This window comes from Ahaetulla prasina, chromosome 3 (assembly GCF_028640845.1).
Source record: "Ahaetulla prasina isolate Xishuangbanna chromosome 3, ASM2864084v1, whole genome shotgun sequence".
NCBI lineage: Eukaryota > Metazoa > Chordata > Lepidosauria > Squamata > Colubridae > Ahaetulla > Ahaetulla prasina.
Window position 1 is genome coordinate 163,483,513 of NC_080541.1, and position 21,289 is coordinate 163,504,801.

General features: G+C 37.2%; 1 protein-coding gene across 8 annotated transcripts in view; it reads left to right on the forward strand.

Moving 5' to 3' along the window:
* The window catches only part of DOCK7 (dedicator of cytokinesis 7), a 132,618-nt gene that overhangs the window by 16,058 nt on the left and 95,271 nt on the right, over window positions 1-21,289 (forward strand). For all 8 annotated transcript variants that reach the window (XM_058178711.1, XM_058178710.1, XM_058178705.1 and 5 more), the window contains exons 3-10: window positions 6,860-7,035; window positions 8,190-8,258; window positions 10,427-10,556; window positions 10,851-11,063; window positions 12,911-12,996; window positions 17,437-17,503; window positions 18,080-18,229; window positions 19,871-19,951. In XM_058178711.1, the coding sequence (XP_058034694.1) occupies window positions 6,860-7,035; window positions 8,190-8,258; window positions 10,427-10,556; window positions 10,851-11,063; window positions 12,911-12,996; window positions 17,437-17,503; window positions 18,080-18,229; window positions 19,871-19,951 (972 nt within the window). The remainder of the gene's footprint in view (window positions 1-6,859; window positions 7,036-8,189; window positions 8,259-10,426; window positions 10,557-10,850; window positions 11,064-12,910; window positions 12,997-17,436; window positions 17,504-18,079; window positions 18,230-19,870; window positions 19,952-21,289) is intronic.

A 21,289-nucleotide genomic window follows, 5' to 3' on the forward strand; every position in this document is an offset into this window, starting at 1 on the left:
TTAACAATTATTGAAAAGAAAGACAAGAAAGTCTGGCTAGTGGAGGTACAGTGCTTGTAGACAGCAAAATAGAAGAGAAGAAAATGGAGATAGTCACAAAATATGAAGACCTGCAAATAGAAGTAGAATGACTGTGGCAATGGAAAGCAAAAATAATACCAACAGTAATAGGCACCATGGATGTAATTCCCAAAAATCTGTAGCACCACCATTGGCATTAACAAAGTCATAAATCAGTCAATTATAAAAGGCAGCTTTACTTGGAACAGCTTACATCCTGTGCTGATACATTTGATATTATTTAACAACAATATCTGCTGATCCTGGGTTTTTGGAAAGGACTTAATAAATGGACAAAATGCCAAATCCAGTCTAAACATCTGGTTTACTATGTGATGATAATAATAATAATAATAATAATAATAATAGTAATAGTAATAATAATAGTAATAATAATAGTAATAATAATAGTAATAATAATAGCTTCTGATGGCTGCAGAATTAATAAGTGAAAACTGGAATATATTTGTACATTTTAAATTATATTTCAGTTTAATTTTAATAATTAAAATTAAATTAATTTTAATTAATTAATTTTAATTTTATTTTTAATTAATTAATTAAAATTCAGTTTAATAATATCTTTGGCATGCTGCCTCCCCACTGTGAGTCTGCAAACCAGAAAGTTAACTTCATTTTTCTGAAGTTGGAGATTACTCCCTTGTTTTAGTAACTATGGTTACCAAAAGTATGGTTTAATATGCTGTTTTTGCTCCAGTATAACAATCATAGTTTCCAGATTTTGATGGAATGGGAAACAAAGGTAATTAAAGGTTTCCTCATTTAATTGGAGTTTGCACAAAAGAATTAGATTTCTAGCTTTTTTTCTAAAAAGCAACAAACAAAACTCTTCAGCTATGAGGCTTAACTGTTTGTGAAGTATTTAAGTACCTCCTATGTTTGGAGCCCTCCTGATGTGTTAGAACTACAGTACCAAAAATGGGAAAAATGTATACTAAGAAGAAATGCTTACTGATATGTTAGTTTTTTCATATGTTGATTAAGTTTGTTTTGGCGGTTAGCATTCCATCCTGTAAGTTTGTAGTCCAAATGTCTACAGATAGTCCTCGACTTACAACCATTCATTTAATGACCGTTCAAAGTTACAACAACACTGAAAAAAGCGACTTATAACCATTTTTCACACAACCATTGCAGCATCCCCATGGTCACATGTTCAAAATCTGGACACTTGGCAAATGGCCAATATTTATGACGGTTGCAGTGTCCCAGGGTCATGTGATCACCTTTTGTGACTTTCTGACAAGCAAAGTCATTGGGGAAGGCAGATTTACTTAACAAATGCGTTACTAACTTAATAGCTGCAGTGATTCACTTAACAACTGTGGCAAGAAAAGTCCTAAAATGGGGCAAAACTCACTTTACAACTGTCTTACTTAGCGATGGAAATTTTGGGCTCATTTGTTATAATTTGAAGACTACCTATATTAAGAGAGGTTTATTAGATTTCCATATGGAGCCACCTGTCTACGCACAAAACTTTTCGCTATTCAGTTCAGTTCAAATAATACTTTGTTAATGGAATGGGTGGGTGGCTCGTCATCAACTTTCTAGCCAGGATTGATGGGAGCAGTACCACAAAATATCTGGAAGACTTTAGCCAGTGTGCACATTCAGTTAAATAGAAAGATGGGCCATAAAGCGAGGAAGCGTGTAAATAAATAATGCATTGGGGAAAGACTATAAAGGCTTAATGGACCTCTGGTCTATTCAGTGCTAAAGTCCCCCTTGAGTAAAACTTGACTCCTGATAATTCCTGCAGTTTGTATGACTTCCTTCTGAGTTGTAATGTGATATCGTTTTTAAGTACAAATTAGATTTAACTCTTTTTAGGGTTTTTTATTTTTAAGTTTAACTTTAAAATTAATTTAATTTTTTAAAAAAACTTAGCCATGGTCAGGTAGCTATAATGCAGTTCCAAATACTTGATGATATATACCAGCTGTCCCCAACTGTTCTGGCTTGGTGGCCCGAGGGTGGGAGAGGATGGTCCTGTACGAGTGGTAGGTGTATTCTCTGACATGAACAACTCATGCAAATGGACCTGCACGTGTGAGCGACCACTGTTTGGGCTAGTGGAGCTGCACGCACGCACTCTCCCACACAGCAATATGTTGACATTTGTAAACTGCTCAGAGAGTGCTGTAAGATAGTATATGTGGTATATAACCCTAAGTGCTATTGCTGCCTTATATTATAAAATTGTATTTTGTTGGACTTACACTTGATTTCATTAACTTCTTACAAATTAATAACCATTACACAAGTATTCCTTAATCTTAACAATCAGGTAAAATTATATTAAAAGAAGAGAAGAACATTTACATCATACTTCGATAAGGGCAACTAAGATTCCTTTAGCATACAGCAGGGGTGAAATGCTACTGGTTTGGGCCGATTCATCCGAAATGATAGTAAAAAATGCTACTGGTTCGCTGAACCGATAGTAAAAAAAGTAAAAAAAAGTTCCAAAGATCAGCTGAGCGACACGTGATCATCGAAACTTTTTTTTTACCTGATTGTTTTTAAAGTATTTTTAACTACCGGTTCTCCAGAACCGGTAGTAAAAAATGCTTAAAAAAGGTTCCGACGATCACAGCTGTGGTGTGTGATCGTCGGAACCTTTTAAAAAACTTTTTAAAAGCATATTTTTACTATAGGTTCTCCGGAGCCAATAGTTAAAAATGCTTTAAAAAGTAAAAAAAAAAAAAGTTCTGATGATTGCGCATTGCTTAGCTGATCTTCGGAACTTTTTTTTTACCTTTTTAAAGAATTTAAAAAATGCTTTCAAAAAGCTTAAAAAAAATGTTCCCAAGTTAGCGCGCCACAGCTGATTCCCCCCCCTCGCTTTTCTACTTACCTTCCCAAGTCTCCTTTTGTTGCGTACTGCTCATGTGTGCATGCAGTGTTTGGTGCGCACTGCGCACGTGTTTGGCGCGCATGCACAGCTAGTGAACCGGTAGCAAACCGGTTCAAATTTCACCACTGGCATACAGGCTTTATATTATGCCAGCTACATTGATCCATCTGCAACACTGTTTTGACAAAACAGCTTATGTATCAAATTTCTTGACAGTTTTAAAAATGAAAACAGCTGTAGGAAATACAACAGTGCTGTATGGATGGAATAATGGATTGATACGCTTAGCTAACACATTCCTCATGTGGTATTATAGGCAGGCAGGTAAGAGACCAAACAGAAACAAGTGCTGGCTGATTGGGAAAAACCTTAAAATACATCAAAATACTGTGTTTGACATCCAGGGAAGGACAAAGTTGATAAGCAGAGTTTTATTTTCAATCTTGCAAGGTACTATAGCAGTGAAGACTAACAGAGCCTTAAAGGCAAAAAGCTTCAATGTCCTTGTAATCATCCAGTAATAAACATTTGAGACAGGATTTTATAATGTAAGCATTGACAGCGGTAACTCTCCCTGTGCATTCTCAGAGGCAGAACAGGCTAGAAAGATGATAGTGTATATAAACCTTATCTAATAAACTTGCATCTCATTTTTTGTGAAAGGCCATTTGCACATTTATACTGATTTAAGATTGCTTTAAAATGACTTTCAATGTAGTATTGGGAGTTTTTCATGCATACATTTACATTTGAAATCAAATCAAATGGGAAGGAATAGTTGTAGTGCCTACTAAGAACACAACATTCTCTGTGTGCCAGATTCTACTGCACATACCATAGCACATGAAACATGGCAATGGACAAACCTTGATGCCAGAAAAGAAGAAATATGACACATTGAATCAATTTGACTTTCTGCATTAAAAAAAACAGTGAAAGAAAATTAACTTGGAAGTTAGTTCTTATTTTTTAGATTATGTGAAATACTTACCTTTAAAACAAAAGAAACTCTCTTTTCTGTGGTATTCTATTGAACAAAGAATATGAGAGATTCTCATCCTCTGACAATCAGTTATGAAAGAAAAGGCCAATATTATTTTTAATAGGATCTGGCTGTCTATTTATTAGAAGAGTGATATCAACAAATCTCTTAAAACAGTAGTTCTTAAACTGGGGGGGGTGTAATTATTCCCAAAGAGCATCTGTGGGCATATACTGGGGTTAATTTGTACATGAATATAAATAGGAGATTCAGTTTGAGACTGTCACTGTAAAGGTGCTTGCGTAAAACCACAAAATCTTGGGAATGGTGGTGTAATTATTGTACATTCATTATTTAGGACCTGAAAAAGGGGTAATTGAGTGAAATGGTTTTAAAACATCTCCTTTTGCTGTTGGTTTCAGCCAGAAAGGAGATAGGTTGACTTCTAAATCTTTCTCTCTCTCCTTTTTTTCCCAATAAATTAATACAAACTAATTTTTCTTTGGTGCAATGACTTTGTGTTATGTCTGTTTATTCATCTATTAGGCAGCATTTCTTACTCTTGCCAGGTTGGTGAGATTAATATTGGTTTCTTAGTTTGATATTTATGTTGTTTTATATCTTCATGCTATGTTTGTCATTTGAAAAAACACAGGAGCAAAAACCAGACATTTTATAAAATTCTGAGCATTGCTGTTTCAGGATGGAGTTTTTGCTTTGGAGTAAAAACTGTTTATGGCACAGGGTTGAACTAAATGACGCTGTACCCCTCCCCCCCTTGCTACCCTACAATTCAGTGATTCAGTGACTGGCACCTTCTTACTAGTCAGTAAAGGATATACAGTCCTTGAAAAGAATATTGGCACATTATCTGAATCTAAAATAGAAATCTTATTGTGCCTTGTACATTTCATACTTCCCTATTGGAAAAGATTTTGCACATATTACTATCTTTACATCCTTTTACCCTAGTGTGTGATTCATTCATCCTTCCTCTGAACATGCACACAAATCTAAAAGGAATTTAGAGCTGCAAAATTAATTGAATACAGTATTTACATGCATAGCTGATTCATGTAGTCCTCTGTTAAAAATCTGCATGCTTAACCATTAGCTATTTTTATGAATGTGTAAATACAATGTGTGCAGTGCTGCTGTTGGATAATTTCTCTGATCAACCCAATAACTCGCAGATAAGTATATATGTACAATATATCTTGAGATAAATCTATCTTTTGTTGCACAGTTGTATTAATGGGCAATATATTGATTTATATAAAGAGAAAAATAATTTCTCTTTTTCAGCATTTTTCACATTAGCTCAGGTTCGCATAAATAAAACAGAGCTACAAATAGGGATAATCATGCCATTTGGGCCTTGGTTCAAGCCCTAATTCAATAGAGCAAGCGTTATATATTATTCCCTTTCTCATTTCTGATTCTCTTTAGTAGTCTGAGTTTAAGGATACCCATCTGCTACCTTACAGCTTTTCTGCAATGGTGTGGTCTGTATTCTTCATACAAAAGTCCTCCCTTGGGGTTATGTTTCCCCAAACTTGTATAAAGTGAATTTGCATATAGACTGGGGCGGTTGTGGGGAGAGATATGGTGCCAAATGCATTGAGGAGTATGCTCATATTTTTTTATTCTTAAGCCCCCCTGTTGCTTCCCCTGTTGGGAGGAGAATCGGAAATATGACAGGCCTTATAAGACTTTTTGGACCTTTGCAATATCTGTTCATACTTCCCTTGCTGATCTGAAAAAAACTTGCTTGAAGGTATTTCCACCAGAAGAAAAGTCAGATCAGAGGCTTTGTTTTGCATCTGTAATTAGTTTTAAATAGTAGAGGGGCTGCCTCAGAGGTGTGACTTTAACCTGACATTGCAGCTAAGCACTTCTCAGATTTCATGACTTGGGTTGCTTCAGGGTGGAAACATCTGCCTTCAGAGTCACCTTGATGCCTAAGCTTGTAGTATAATAGAAAGTGATATAGTTCAGGAATAAGAGCATCCATATAAATCAACTTATACCACTCTGCTGCCTTCCAGATGTATTGGACTTCTGCACCTTAAAAATCTTCCAACTAAATTATGTGGGGGATTTGGGGAGTTCATGCCTGATGCATTGGATGGGCACCAGGTTGGGAAACCTGAACTAGCATTATGTTGACACTCTGGCAAGAAACTTGATATGGTTGACAATGACATGGAATTGTTAAATGACTTTCCATCCAGACATTGAGACATTTTAAGCAAGGTTTCTGCATTACGTCTCTTCAGAATAGGTTGTAAGAATTTGATTTGATCTATTGATCACGCCTTTAATACAGTATTTAATTTTATTCCTCTTCCTGCAGGGTGTCCTCGACTTATGACCACAATTGAGCCCACAATTTCTGTTGTTAAGTGAGGCATTTGTTAAGTGGGTTTTGCCCGAATTTATGACTTTTCTTGCCACGGTTGTTAATTGAATCACTGTGATCAATAAGTTAGTAACCTGGTTAAGTGAATTTGGCTTCCCCATTGACTGCTTGTCAAAAGGTTGAAAACATGACCTTGAGACACAGCAATAGTCATATGAACCAGTTGCCAAGCATCTGAATTTTGATCATATGATCATAGGGATGCTACAAAGGTCATAACTGTGAAAAAGAGTCACTGAGTGAACTGTTGTACATTGAGGATTACCAGTAAAGAACACTCCGACGCAATAGCTGGGAGACAATGACTAAATAATAATCTAGCAGCTGCCTGGAAGCAAGTTCAAATATAGTATAAAGATATTCATATTTAATGGCCATTCTATAGCATGCTTAGATGCAGGAAAAGACTCAATAAGCAGTAGGGAAAAAACAAATGTATATCTTTATTATATGCTATGTATTTAAAACTTGGTCATTTTCTTTTCTTTTTTCCCATCTCTTTCTTTTTTAATAGGTGCCTCTTACTGAACCTGTTGATCCAGTGGATTTGGAAGATTACCTTCTTACACATCCACTTGCAGTGGATTCCGGCCCTATGAGAGACTTGTTTGAATTTCCTTCTGATGATATTGAAGTCATCTATAGCCCTCAAGAATGCAGAACATTGGTGTCAGCTGTACCAGAGGAAAGGTAAGAAACATAGGGAAAAATGTACCTAAAGCACACAGATATTCATGTACTGTATGTATATTTGAGATTTATGTATACAATATAATACCCTGATATTCTATTGCTTTGCAATTTATTGAATTTTGTCCTAGTACTCATCATTTGTTTACTAGAACTTATTGGTGTCGGCTCCCTTGTGACTCACTACATTATTCCTTATGGGAAAAAATTGTTTGGTACTCATTGTTTTTGGCACTCATTGTGCCTCTGGGAACCAATTAAAGATGAGTACCAAAGTACCACTGTATTATATACTTATTTACAGACCCCTCATATCCTGGACATAAACTATTTCAACTCGACCTTTAAAACAATGCTATAGAGCACTGCACACCAGAACAACTAGACACATGAACAGTTTCTTCCCGAACGCCATCACTCTTCTAAACAAATAATTTCCTCAACTCTGTCACACTATTTACTAAATCTGCATTACTATTAATCTTCTCATCGTTCCCATCGTTCACCCATCTCCTTCCACTTACGACTGTATGACTGTAACTTTGCTTGTATCCTTATGATCTAGATTGATATTGATTGTTTCCTGATTGCTTATTTGTGCTCATTAAGTGTTATACCTTACGATTCTTGATGAACCTATCTTTTCTTTCATGTACACTGAGAGCATATAAACCAAGACAAATTCCTTGTGTGTCCAATCACACTTGGCCAATAAAAATTCAATTCAATTCTGTTCTGTTCTGTTCTACTTTTTTCCTTCTTCCTCATTGGATTTTTTTTTGGAAAATTCTCTTTCCAGGTCAAGTTCAGTTCTTGAAGAATTCACTGAAATGTCAATGACAGTTTTCTTGGCAACCATTCACAACATGTGTTTTGCCCTTCTTCTCTTTTGTTATACTTTAGTAAATTTCAAATTAAAGAAAGGGAGGCATCGAACTAATCATTAGTAGTATTTTGTTCATTTAAATTTCTTTTGGTTAAGTATCCTGAACATTCAATATATTTGGAAGGGGAACATAAATTGAATTGAAAAGAAAAGATAGTGGTGGAGGCTACTTAGATTTGTTGGCCAATTAGAAATAAGGTTTTTGGAATCTTTGTGGTCTGGAAAAAATAATCATACCTCTTTCTTGTTTCATCTCTTTCATTTGCAGTGAAATGGACCCCCATGTGAGAGACTGTGTAAGAAGTTATACAGAAGACTGGGCTATTGTGAATAGAAAGTAAGTGTTAACACAATTGTGCAAGGGGATGTAAACAGTGGCCATTATCTATAAAAATAGAGTGCTGCTTTTAAACACTGTCAAGCAGCCATCACTAATTATCATTTTCACTAATAAAAATGGACTTTTTGTAAATATTGGTTTGCTCCTAGGCAGCAATTTGGTTTTGCAGGAAGAATGGGCCATTGTCCTCAGGGGAAGCTTCTTTCAAGCCTTGATGCGGTATTAGAAAGACAAGCCTGGATTTGAATTGATTCTTAACTTACATGAAATACACCACACCCCTCTGTGTGCTATAGAGTGGGTTCATAAAAACTTAATATTGGCATCTCAAACAGTATTCACGCTATTCTGGTTGCTCATTTTGGATTAGTTATGCAGCACAGTGTAGATGACTTGCTCCCAGCAGGTCTGTTTAAATGCCATTTATGCCTGAGTCTAAAGCATCTATTACCAGTAGCATCACTCCCGTTTTGCCTGTCTGTCCTGAGAAATTGAAAGAAAGAGTGGATAAAAGAAGTATGGAAGGGAAAAGATGACCCAGGGAAAGAAGCGGGAAAAAAATAAATCGGGGGGTTTATGCTCAATGGCTGAGTTTATGCTCAATGGCAGTCTGTCTGAAGTTGCCAAAGATTGCCTCTTTTGAAGTATGGCCGCTAATACTTAAAATTATATGAAATTCCACTTTTAAATAGCAAATAGTTTCTTGGGGGGATTGATGGAAACACTGACATACTTTTGGGGTGGCATTAGAAATGAACAATGGTTTTTCTTTCAAAACAATTCAGCAAATTCCAAGCTGAATTCTGTTTCCCTTCATCCTGAAGCAATTAAGCTGGGCATTTCAGATTTTTTGAACCTGGCAGTAATAAACCTTGCCTGTTGGCCATGCTTACCATGCTCAGAGGAACAGGAATTCAGGGCTGTAGGAGAACTTCAGGGTGCGCGCCCTGCCATATAGTATAGAACTACATTTTATGAGATTATTTCTACTGATCAGTAGTCATGAAGGCTCATGATAGGATAGAAAGAAATGTATAGGATCATGTTGCCATGTTACATGTTTCCTAACAATACTTTATAGCTAGTGAAGAGTCCTGAGTTATTTTGGGTGCAATTCTGTTTCTCCTATATATAAAATGTGAATTCTTTTTATTGTATACCTTCAGGGTTCCCCAGAGAGAGTGGCCAGAATGAAGCCCTAAGAGCTTAAAATTTAAAAGTGAAATGATCAAATACAATCTTAATCATGTTGATATATTAGCATTTTCAACCTATCTATTCCATCTGACAGTTCTTCTTGTTAAGGGTGTTGTGTTCACCTTCAAGATATTTTGTGTTCTTTATGCATTTGCATTTAGAATGGAGATGCTAGGGATAATTTTTTTTCTTAAAAGAAAAAAAAAAGGAATTTTAGGCATTGAAATGCCAAGGCTGGTAGAGGAAGATAAATAGAACCAACACAGAAACAGTAAAAGCTTTGCGTTGGAACTGAAACAGCAAAATTGAATTTCTTATGAGCATATATTATTTCTTCAGCTGAATTGTGCTGAAGAATTTTGTATTTTTATGATAATTGCACTCTAGCTGAATATACTAGATATGACCCCTAAGGACACATTTCCAGTATTTCAAGGGAAATATTAACTTGTATTTAACTAGATTCTGTATGACTATTGAAGTATCATCTGCTTGTAGAAGAGAATATTAAATGCACCTCTCTATTAAAATCAGAATGTACAATGTGAAACAATTCAGAATATCAAATTGCTATAGCAGTCAAAAACAGCTAAAAGCTACAATGAATTACTTGTCCCCCTCCTCTCAGCTGATTTTTGTGTCATAATTTATTGGAATTAATTGGTGAGCATTCATATATATTACGCAATACAGATGTGATTATACTTGTTAGCAGTAATTGCTTATTGGAACAAAGGAACTATACAAATTGAGGATTACAATCCTAAATGTACTTTAGTGAAAACAGTTGAACTTTCTTAGACCCAAAGCAGCTTCTTCTAGTATATCCTACTTCGAATATTATTTTGAGTATTGAAAATTATTTCTGATGATGGGATTCATCTTTGAAGAGTCAATAACTTAGACTTTTTTTTTTTTGAGGCGAGGCAGGGCTGTAATTTAATTTGCTTTTCTTTGCTTTTGAATAGGTATCACAAACTGGGGACTGGATTCAATCCCAACACCTTGGACAAGCAAAAAGAGAGGCAAAAGGGCTTGCCCAAACAGATCTTCGAGTCTGATGAAGCTCCAGATGGCAACAGTTACCAGGATGAACAAGTACTGTTGCTCAGTTTACTTCATTAAAATTACTTGCTAGGGTTTTAATGGCTGTGATTCCTTTTGCAAACTGTGTATGATTTGTTGGATTCTTGGTGCTGTCTGAATTTGGTTGTTTTTTTGTAATGGACAACCAAGCTCAGAGAGCACCAAGGACTCAAGAATTCTATCCTGAGCATATATACATACATATGCATTCATATATATCTATATCTATATCTATATATATACATATACACACACATACATACACACACACATACATACATATTCTTCTATTCCATTTATCATTAGGATGATCTGAAAAGACGGTCCATGTCAATAGATGATACGCCACGAGGTAGCTGGGCCTGCAGTATTTTTGACTTGAAAAATTCCCTTCCCGATGCTTTGCTCCCTAATCTTCTGGATCGGACCCCAAATGAAGAAATCGATCACCAAAATGATGAACAAAGGAAATCCAACAGACACAAGGAACTTTTTGCCTTGCATCCAGCACCTGACGAGGTACTGTTCGGATAGTTTATTTATTTATTTATTTATTTATTTATTAAACTTATATACCGCACCATCTCCCATAGGACTCAGGGCGGTTCACAGGCATATTAAAACAATATAATAAATAGACTTTTAAAACCCAGATTAAAACTAAATATTATCAAGACCTGATCACTAAAACAATAAGAACCAATAAAACCCCCATTAAAATTTGTTTAAAACATTTTTGTTCTTAGGCTAGTCCCGCGCGCTGAAATAATAGTCTTCGGTTCACGTCTGAAGGTCCGGAGGTCAGGGAGTTGTCGTAATCCAGGAGGAAGCTCATTCCACAGGGCTGGTGCCGCCACAGAGAAGGCCCTCCCCCTGGGGGTCGCCAACCTGCATTGTTTGGTCGACGGCACCCTGAGGAGGGCCACTCTGTGGGAGCGCACAGGTCGTTGGGAGGCAATCGGTGGCAGAAGGCGGTCTCGAAGGTATCGGTCCTAAGCCATGGGCGCTTTAAAGATGGTAACCAAAACCTTGAATTGCACCGGAAGACTACCGGTAGCCAGTGCAGGCCGCGCAGGATAGGTGTTATATAGAACAGCGGTGCTCCCTCTATCACCCGCGCGGCCGCGTTCTGGACTAACTGGAGCCTCCGGGTGCTCTTCAAGGGGAGCCCCATGTAGAGAGCATTGCAATAGTCCAGGCGGGAAGTGACGAGGGTGTGAGTGACCGTGCGTAAGGCGTCCTGGTCAAGGAAAGGGCGCAACTGGCGAATCAGATGGACCTGATAAAAAGCTCCCCTGGCGACGGCTGTCAAAGTTGATGTTTGACTTTTATTTATGTTTTAATTCTATATGTATAAACCAGTGGTGGGTTGCTACCGGTTTGCCCTGGTTCTCTCCTCTCTTCCAGAGCCTTGAAGCTCTGACCTGCGCTCTAAAACAAATGCTAATGTTTGCTTGTTCCACCACATTCCATCACAATGCATGTTTTGGTGTGGTAGTTCTTGGCCAATAATCAGAAACCTTTGCCAAGTATAAAAGAGCAAGTATTTAGCCACATATCACCTTGGTTTGTTTTATGGCATTGTTACCAACTTTGCTTGAAGAAACAGTAATGAAAATATAATCCTTTTAGATACTGCTTCCCAGGGCATTTTAAAAAGGTTTTTTGGGTTGACCATATTCCTATTACAGGTCCTAAGCAAAGCAAAACAATCCTTTTGTTTGGCAGAGAGAAGTGAAGCAGCCATGTTGTTTCGATCTTACCGCTTTGCTTTCCTCCTCTGCAGTTTCATCTGGCATGAAAAGTACCCGGAGCAGGATTTTCCAGTGGTGCTCCATTCATGCCAACTTCTCTGCAACCTTCTGTGTGTATCAGAACTGGATGCAGAGAAAGATCCAAAGATGGTGGGGGAAAAATGACATTCCTGTTTGGCTTAAAGAGGCAGATGGTGGCACTTTCACAGAGTGAAGGTTTTCATTGAGGTTAATCCACCTTGCATACATAGGCAGATCTACAGAAAACTGAAGAAGTCTCTTGGATGAGAAGCAAAATGTCTTCAAGGAAAAACAAAGTCCCAGTTGCCTTTTGAAAAAGCACCTTTGGGACAGCCATGACCTGGATGACTGAGAATCTCCATAGACAGGCAGATTTACATTTACAGTCCTCCGAGCTGTAATCTGAAATGAATTCCCTCTATGTACTATTATTTTTAGTTGCTGCCAGTTGATCAATTTTGAAATTACACTTATGCTTTAGAAAGGGGTGGATAGGAATCTGTCTTGTATTTTTGTTTTAGTCATTTGATGCTATGCTTTATATATGGAAGTGATGCATTCCTTCCTTCCTGGGTTTGCGCCCAATTTTAGGAGGAACCCATAGAAAGGCTTGGCATTCCAGAAATCCCCAAAGAGCACTTTGGTCAAAGGCTTCTTGTCAAGTGTTTGTCTCTAAAGTAAGTGTTAACTTGGCCAGTTTGAATTTTTTTTTTTGAAATGCTGTTGTATTTTCTCCTTTATCAGAAGTGACTCTGAATTTAAGATAATTGCGGAGTGGGGGGGACAAAGTAGGACAGACACATGGAAACACATATACACAGACACACATACATGTACATAATACTTATCTTGTCAGACTAAGGTTGTCAGCTCCAGTGTTTTACCACAAACATACGATTTCCACATTCTCCAAATAGCATTTAAATAGTGGAGGCACTATTAAATAGCAATTGAGTGCAGCTGGAGCAAATGACCTGTCTCAATGTTTCATATTCACAGGTAACACAACTATGAATAATATGCACCTTAGTTGCAATTACTTCTATCTCTTCTTGCATTTTCCCAAAAAAGAGTAGCTGAGGTACATTTCTTCTGAAGAAAATGTAAACTGAAATATAAAGGCTTTTTAATTTGATGGAATGTAAGAATACAAGATGGAGATTTATAGCTCCATGCATGGAGAAAATAGAAAAAGAGAACTTATTTTCCCATAACATTAAAATTCAAACTGCAGTGAAGACTCAGTTTTTTTGATCTAGTGGTTAAGGCACCAGGCTAGAAAGCTGGAGGCCATGAGTTCAAATCGTCCCATCTTAGCCAGGAAAGCCAGTTTGGTGACTTTGGGCCAGTCACTCTCTCTCAGTCCAACCCACCTCAAAGGGTGGTTGTTGTGGAGAAAATAGGAGGAGGAAGGTGTATTGGGTATATTCACCACCTTGAGTTATTTGTAAAAATAATAATAAAATTATTTATTATAAAATTTGTAAAAAATAAAAATAATAAAGGCAGGATACAAATTAAATAAATAAAAATTAGAAAAAACCCAAGAAAGAGATTAGGAATAGTGAATAGAAGCCTAGAAATGTAACTAATACATAGAATTTGTTGGTTGGGATAGAGCACCTTCTGTGACCAGACAGGTTAAACATGAGCTACCTGATACTCAAGCAGCAGTGCTAATTCCCATGTTGGTTGGGAATTCTGGAAGTTGCAATCCATTGCTTCTAAAAGGCAGCACTTTAAGGCAAACTGAGGCTCAGAAATCCAAACTCTCTTTAAACCTTGAGCCTTGAGGCAGCCAGCAAAGCATTCACCAGGGAGCCAGGAAACTTGTTAAACAAGTTTAATGAAGTGGAGCTCCAGAATAGAGGGTTACCTGTAGTTGGTTCATTGCCTATAACTCTTCTCTAATAACAGGAGGTAAAATTTTACTGCTATTCCCTTAGAGAAATAAAGCACAAAACTGATTTTCCACATGACTTTATTCTTCTTGTCTGTCCTTAGTTCTGTCAACATTTCTTGTTAGGGAGCGCCAGTTACTAGAGCTTTTGAAACTGAGATGTAAGTGGGACTTAACTCCTAGAGCAGGGTTGCACATCTCTGCCCCTTGAAGCTGTGGACTTCAAGAATTCCTGAGTCAGCTGGGAGTTGAAGTCCACAGGTCATAAAGGGGCCAGAGTTGCCCACCCCGTCCTAGAGGGAAACAAAAGTCCTGGAATTAATTCAGCTAATTCTGAGCATTTTTCTGTTACAGTGTTCTGTAAGACCCTACAGCATTGAAGTAGTATATCAATTGGCTCTTTGCTGAGCTCTATTTCTATTAGATCCCAGAAAGGATATTTAACATAAAGAACTCCTGAGTATTTTGTACTGATGTTCCAGAAACAGTCAGAATTTTGTTAAGTTTCCCAAAAGGGGACTCACGTGCTTTGGTGGACTGAATGATGGGAGTTAAGGTATGAAAGGCTGAGATCCACTAGGCTGGGGCCTTGTGTGCCAAATGTAAAACCCCAGAATTGACTCAGTCAGCTCAGTACAAATGCAAAGAGAAAAATCTATAAATCTGTTTTGTGTGGATGGAGGCTGCTCCATTTCAGCAGAATTAATTCAGAAGTTTTTAACATATGCCGCCCTGGTATATTGTTGTTAGGATGCGCAAAGTCGGAAGAAATCTCAATTTATCGTTTACAAGAATGAGGGACACAGATGATGGCAGAATCACTAATATGTTTTTTTTTGTAAATGAATACAGCTGTTGTCAAGTACCTACTTAGATTCATGGTGTAGGAAACCAATAGCGCTTTTCATCTTTGTTAAGTGAACTGTAGGATAAATAGGATCAGGAAATAAGAAAGAAAATATTCAAGAAAACAAAGGCTTAAAACACTGCCAGTAATTTAGAACAGTAGGGTATTCTCATGTTGCCTCTGAGCTGTGTGCTGAAATAGATGCCTTTGTTCCTTCTACGAGTGCTCAGTTTTCTTCCTTGAGTTTCTAGGGCCACAAATGTTGCCCCAAAGCCTTGGTTGTGGCTCCAACAACTGCCACTGAGTTTTAACATGGCAAAAGGGAGAAATTATTAAATATACGGGGAAAAATATATCAATTGCAGTTATATTGATCATACGTTTTTCTCACTCAGTATGGACCTTGGTATGATATTTATATATATATCAGTGGTTCTCAACCTTTATAGTGCTGCGACCCCTTTAATACAATTCCCCATGATGTGGTGACCCCTTTAATACAATTCCCCACGATGTGACGACCCCCAACCGTAAAATTATTTTTGTTTTGAATTTATCGCGCCTGAAGCCATATTGGCTAGCGATCTGAACTGCTTGCGATTGCCTTGAGGACGGAGGCATTAAAGCGGAGACTCCTCCCCTATTAAGTTTATCGCGCCTGAAGCCAGATTAGGCTAGTGATTGGGTGTGATTGCAGCTGGCTTGAGAGGGGGACATCATAGCAAAGATTTCTCTTTTTTTTAATTGATCACACCTGAAGCCGAATTCAGCTAGCGATTTGAAGAGCCTGAAGCTGGCTTGTGAAGTCAACCATTGGAGCGCGTTTCTTCGACTCGCAAGTATACTTCCCATATTTCCGATGGTCTTAGGCGACCCCTGGCAAATCGTCATTCGACCCCCAATGGGGTCCCGACCCACAGGTTGAGAACCGCTGATATATATGAATATTATTATTTTTTGTTTACATTTATACCCCGCCCTTCTCCGAAGACTCAGGGCGGCTTACAGTGTATAAGGCAATAGTCTCATTCTATTTGTATATTTTTTTTACAAAGTCAACTTATTGCCCCCCCAACAATCTGGGTCCACAGTGAATATGTTCACTGTGTTGAACAAAGTCACCATGTTAATAAAGAATGTAAACTTTTAACATGACATCCTGAGCTTGTTCTTTTCCACGTTATAATTGCAAACCATTATTTGTTTTTTATGATTCCTGGTTTACTTTGGAGAAATCAGATAAGGGCTTCAGTTTGGACTACAAAGATTTAAAGTTCCCACTTAGTTTAATCCTTAGTAAAAAATATTTCTGAAGAAGATGGTTGTACGCAAGCATACAGTCACACTATCTACAAAAAAGGAACAATAGCAAAAAGCTTTCCTTTTTGTTTTGGTCAAAAATCTTTATAGTAGAATCTCTCTATGCCAACTTGGGAAGGCAAATTATTATGCCTTTTTTTTTTTGAAGTTTCACAAGATGAAGCTTTGGTTTTGTACGGGTTTTTGAAATGTTTTTGAAATTCATAGATATCAGTCATTTATGTTTGTAATATTTATAGGCTGGGTTAGGATTATATAAATGGATAGAAAGTTTATTAATTAGCTAGTAATACAACCATATCAAAAAAATAAAACAAAATATACAGGCTCTAATTCCAGGGTAACATAGATAGCAGAAAATACAATCTGAAAGACCTGTTCCTTCTCAGCCTTTAGCTGAGATAAATGGATTATGTAGGAGTTGGTTGAATCCAGTGTTAAAAACAGGCTGTGGAAAAATGTGCAGTTGTACAACCAGTAGAAGATTATGCCCTTGCACACACCTTGTTCTTTTTATTGGATTGACATATTAAGAGAACTTTATGTATATAAAGCAGTATTCAGAGATACTTGATTTTGTGTTATTCAGTACCTGTATCTTACTATCACTGCATTTGTGCTCAAAACTTTTATTTGGTTCCTATTGTATGCATCTTGGTGAAATACCTTGAGGTACTTGAATGCTTAAGTCAGTGGCCCCCAACCTTTTGGGCACCAGGGACCGGTTCCATGGAGAGAGATTTTTCCATGGACCGGTGGGGGTGTGGTTTTGCATGCTGACTGCATCCTGCTGATGTCGCTTCACTTGTTTGCATGGTTTGGTTTCTGGCATGCTGTGGCCTGATGCTGGTCTACGGACCGAGGATTGGGAGCCCTGGCTTAAGCAATGCTACAAGTGTTAGGCTGTTGTTAAAGTCATAGAAATAGAATCATTGTAATCAATCATAATCCCAATTCGGTATCTCTCTGTGTGCCTGTGGGGTTCATATAGTGGAGTGAAATGAAGTTGCTACTCTTTGGTCATAATTAATCTTTTTCTTTTCTTGGAAGGTTTGAAATTGAAATAGAGCCCATTTTTGCAAGTCTGGCATTATATGATGTTAAAGAAAAGAAGAAGGTGAGTTGAGGCTTACTTGCTCCGGATGGAACTTGAATGCAGTATACTATCTGAGATAGTAGTGCTTCTATGCTCAACACTACTAATAATGTTGCCTTTATTTTGTTTGCCATCATGATATAAGAATTACATTAACAAATTCAAAATGGAAATGGAAAAGGCAGTCCATTTGAGGAATAATAGAAAAGTCACCGTACTGTAGGTCAAACTGTCACAAGTGACTCTAGCAAATGTATGAACAGCAGTTGTTCAGGCACAATTGTAGCTTTAATCCAAAAGTCCATGTTTGCCCAGCGTCAATTAAACCATGTTTGGTTTAAGGTGTGCTTGACAGATATACATACATATGCACATTCCAAATCACATTGTGCTCTCCTAATCTGAGCCTTGTGCAGTCCTAAATGGCATAAAACTATGTGAAAATATAAAAAGTATCTTGAGTTACTGCCATCTCCAGTGGTTATAAGAGCAGCTATATTATGAACTGCTCTGATATTTTAAAATTTTGTATTGGATGAAGAATATTTATTTGTATGTCTAGTTAATAACCTGCAATTAGCTAGCTTCTTGTTTTAGATTTCAGAGAACTTTTACTTTGATTTAAACTCCGAACAAATGAAAAGCATGTTGCGACCTCACGTTCCCCCTGCGGCCATAACCACTTTGGCTCGTTCAGCCATCTTTAGTATTACATACCCTTCCCAAGATGTCTTCCTGGTAATAAAGGTAAGATTTTTCTTTTCCTGTTCAAAAAGAGAATATTTTATGTGATGATAAAGGTTGGGAATATAGCTGTCCAATATATGAGTATTTAAAAATTAGAGATGAAGGTCATTTAAAAGTCTGGTGGAATATATGATTTCATAAGACCTGAATATTGATTGTAGGTAATCATCTCTCTTTATATACGTAGGGAAAAAATATTCAAGCGGTAGTTGAAGAAACTATTTTTAAGAGAAACAGCAGAGCCAAACAGACACTATATAAATGCATACGTATACACAGCATTCTTAAAGGACATAAATCTTGACTGTTCTTTGGAAGGACAGCTACTGAAGTTGAAGTTCAAATACTTTGGTTATCTAAAGAGAAGAGAGGATTCATTGGAAAAGCCCCTCATGTTAGAAAAGGTAGAAGATAAAAGAAAAAGGGGATAGAGTATGAGATGGTTAGATAGTGTCATCAACACAATGAACATAAACTTGGGCAAATCCTAGGAGACAGTGAAGGATGGGGGGAGCCTCACATTCTATGGTCCATGTGGGTGTGATGAGTTGGATATGACTTAGCGACTGAACAACAACAAAATACACAAAATGCATTATCAGGAAATGAAAGAAATTTGGCAGAGTTCAATTCCTTCTCCTTTCTCAGAAATGTAAGTGATGGCACAGGTGATAGTCCTGACCTTGTGTTTAAATGTTGTGTTCCAGTATTGGAAATTACACATGCTTCTTGGACATATTTTTGTATACAGCAAGAGGTATGCCTGCAGATTATACATGTATAAAAGGTAAAGGTTCCCCTCGCACAGATGTGCTAGTCGTTCCCGCCTCTAGGGGGCAGTGCTTATCTCTGTTTCCAGAGCCGGCGCTGTCCAAAGACGTCTCCATGGTCATGTGATCGGCATGACTAAATGCCAAAGGCGCATGGAATGCTGTTACGTTCCCACCAAAGGTGGTCCCTATTTTTCTACTTGCATTTTTTAGGTGCTTTCGAACTGCTATGTTTGCAGAAGCTGGGACAACTAATGGGAGCTCACCCCGTTATACGGCACTAGGGATTCAAACTGCTGAACTGCCAACCTTTCGATCAACAAGCTCAGCGTCTTAGCCACTAAACCACTGTGTCCCTTATAGCTATCACCTAAATGCTTATTTTGTCCTGCCTCTCCTCCTGTGGTTACCCTTGATCATTCCAGGCATTACATTTTTATTAATGTGTTCCAGTATCCCAAGGGCATAAGCTCTGCTAAATAAACAAATGAAAGATGTATAATTAGGCTGGTCTCTTAGCAGAGAATTTTAGAGAATTGTCATACTATGAAGAAGACTTGAGTCCCTGGCAAACAAATCTAAAAAGATGGGACTTCAAGCAAGTCCTTCTTATTCTCTTAGTTAGAAATCTCACATTGGCAATTGGGGGATAAGAGATTGCCCTGTTCTCCTTTGTATAGATGTGACTGCACCTGCTTTTTACCTTTATGACTGTGGCTTATATAACTAGTGCACAAAAAAAGAACTTCTCTTTCTAGCTGTAGGATTGGATAATTGAATGGAAAGTTCAACTTCAATCACATATTGAACATGTGAAACATATTTCCTATATCATACCAATCCTTCTTTCTGCCTCCTTTTCTTTGAGTAGTTGGAAAAAGTACTACAGCAAGGAGATATTGGGGAATGTGCTGAGCCATATATGATTATGAAAGAAGCAGATGCTGCAAAGGTAAGCACTTTTTTTAATTTTTTAATTTTTCATCCAAAAGTAGATTGTGCCCTGCATTTAACAGTTGGTTGCTACATTCATGAAACAAAGTGGAGCAGTTAACATATAAGAGATACAAATCATGAATTGCAAGCCATTCTACTGACAAATAGTGCAAAGTGAAGCAATTTGCAGTAATTCCCATTCCCCTTGTATTTTAGCCTTTTGGAGATGCCAAAATTGTTTTTATCTGTTCTGCTTCTGAAACCCATTGAGTATAACTTCTCATAAGTAATTTGCTTGAGTAAGTTCTTGGGAGGATTTAGACATATTGCTCAATTAGATTTGCCACTATGTGACTAAGCCAAAATCTTATATCTTGACTTTTACTCTTGCCTCTTTGAATCATGCCCCATTCTTCCTCTTTAAATGAAAATTTGTCGTTTACTGTTGCCCATTAGTGCTTGCCTTCCAAACAGAATTATGTGCTATAATAAATGGAAAGCTACCAAGAAAATGATTTGAAATTCTGCTCTGTAAAAAAATACAAGAAGCCCTCAACTTATATCCACAATTGAACCCAATTTTCTTTTTCTAAGCAGCACAGTTGTTAAATGAGTTTTGCCCCATTTTATGACTTTTCTTGCCAAAGTTGTTAAATGCAATTGTTCAGTTAGTAATATGGTTGTTCAAGTGAATCTGGCTTCCCCATTGTCTTTGTTTGTCAAAAGGTCACAAAAGATGATCACATCACCCAGAGACACTGCAGCTGACATAAATATGATCCAGTTGCCAAGCATCGAAATCCAAATTTCACACTTACAACCATTGCAGCAATCCCCATGATTATAAGTGTGAAAAACGGCCATAGGTCACTATTTTCAGTGCTGTTGTAACTTCAAATGGTCACTAAATGGTTTTAAGTCGAGGACTACTAGTATTTAAAATAAAAATAAGATATTGTTAATAATTTTGAGGTCTTGGCATAAATCTAGAAAGAATTCTAAATAAATAATAGCTCTGTCCGAGCTGCTTTTTTTTATAATCTTGTATCAGTCTCCTTTTGTTTGCTTGCAACAGATATTTTCTCTTGTAGATACAGTGTAACTTGTAATTGTTTAGAGATATATTTTGGGATTTCTTTTAGGTTCTATTACTGACTTAATTGCAAATTCTGTGATTTTCACTTTCAACTAGAGGCAAGTCTTTTCATTCCACCATGCATATTTAAACCACATTTAAAGGTTCATTGCATTACTTAAGACAATATTAGGAAAATCTTTAACTCATGTGAGGAATGTATACAATCAAATGCTTCAATTTAAAAAATCCTTTTTATTTCCTACAATATATGAAAAA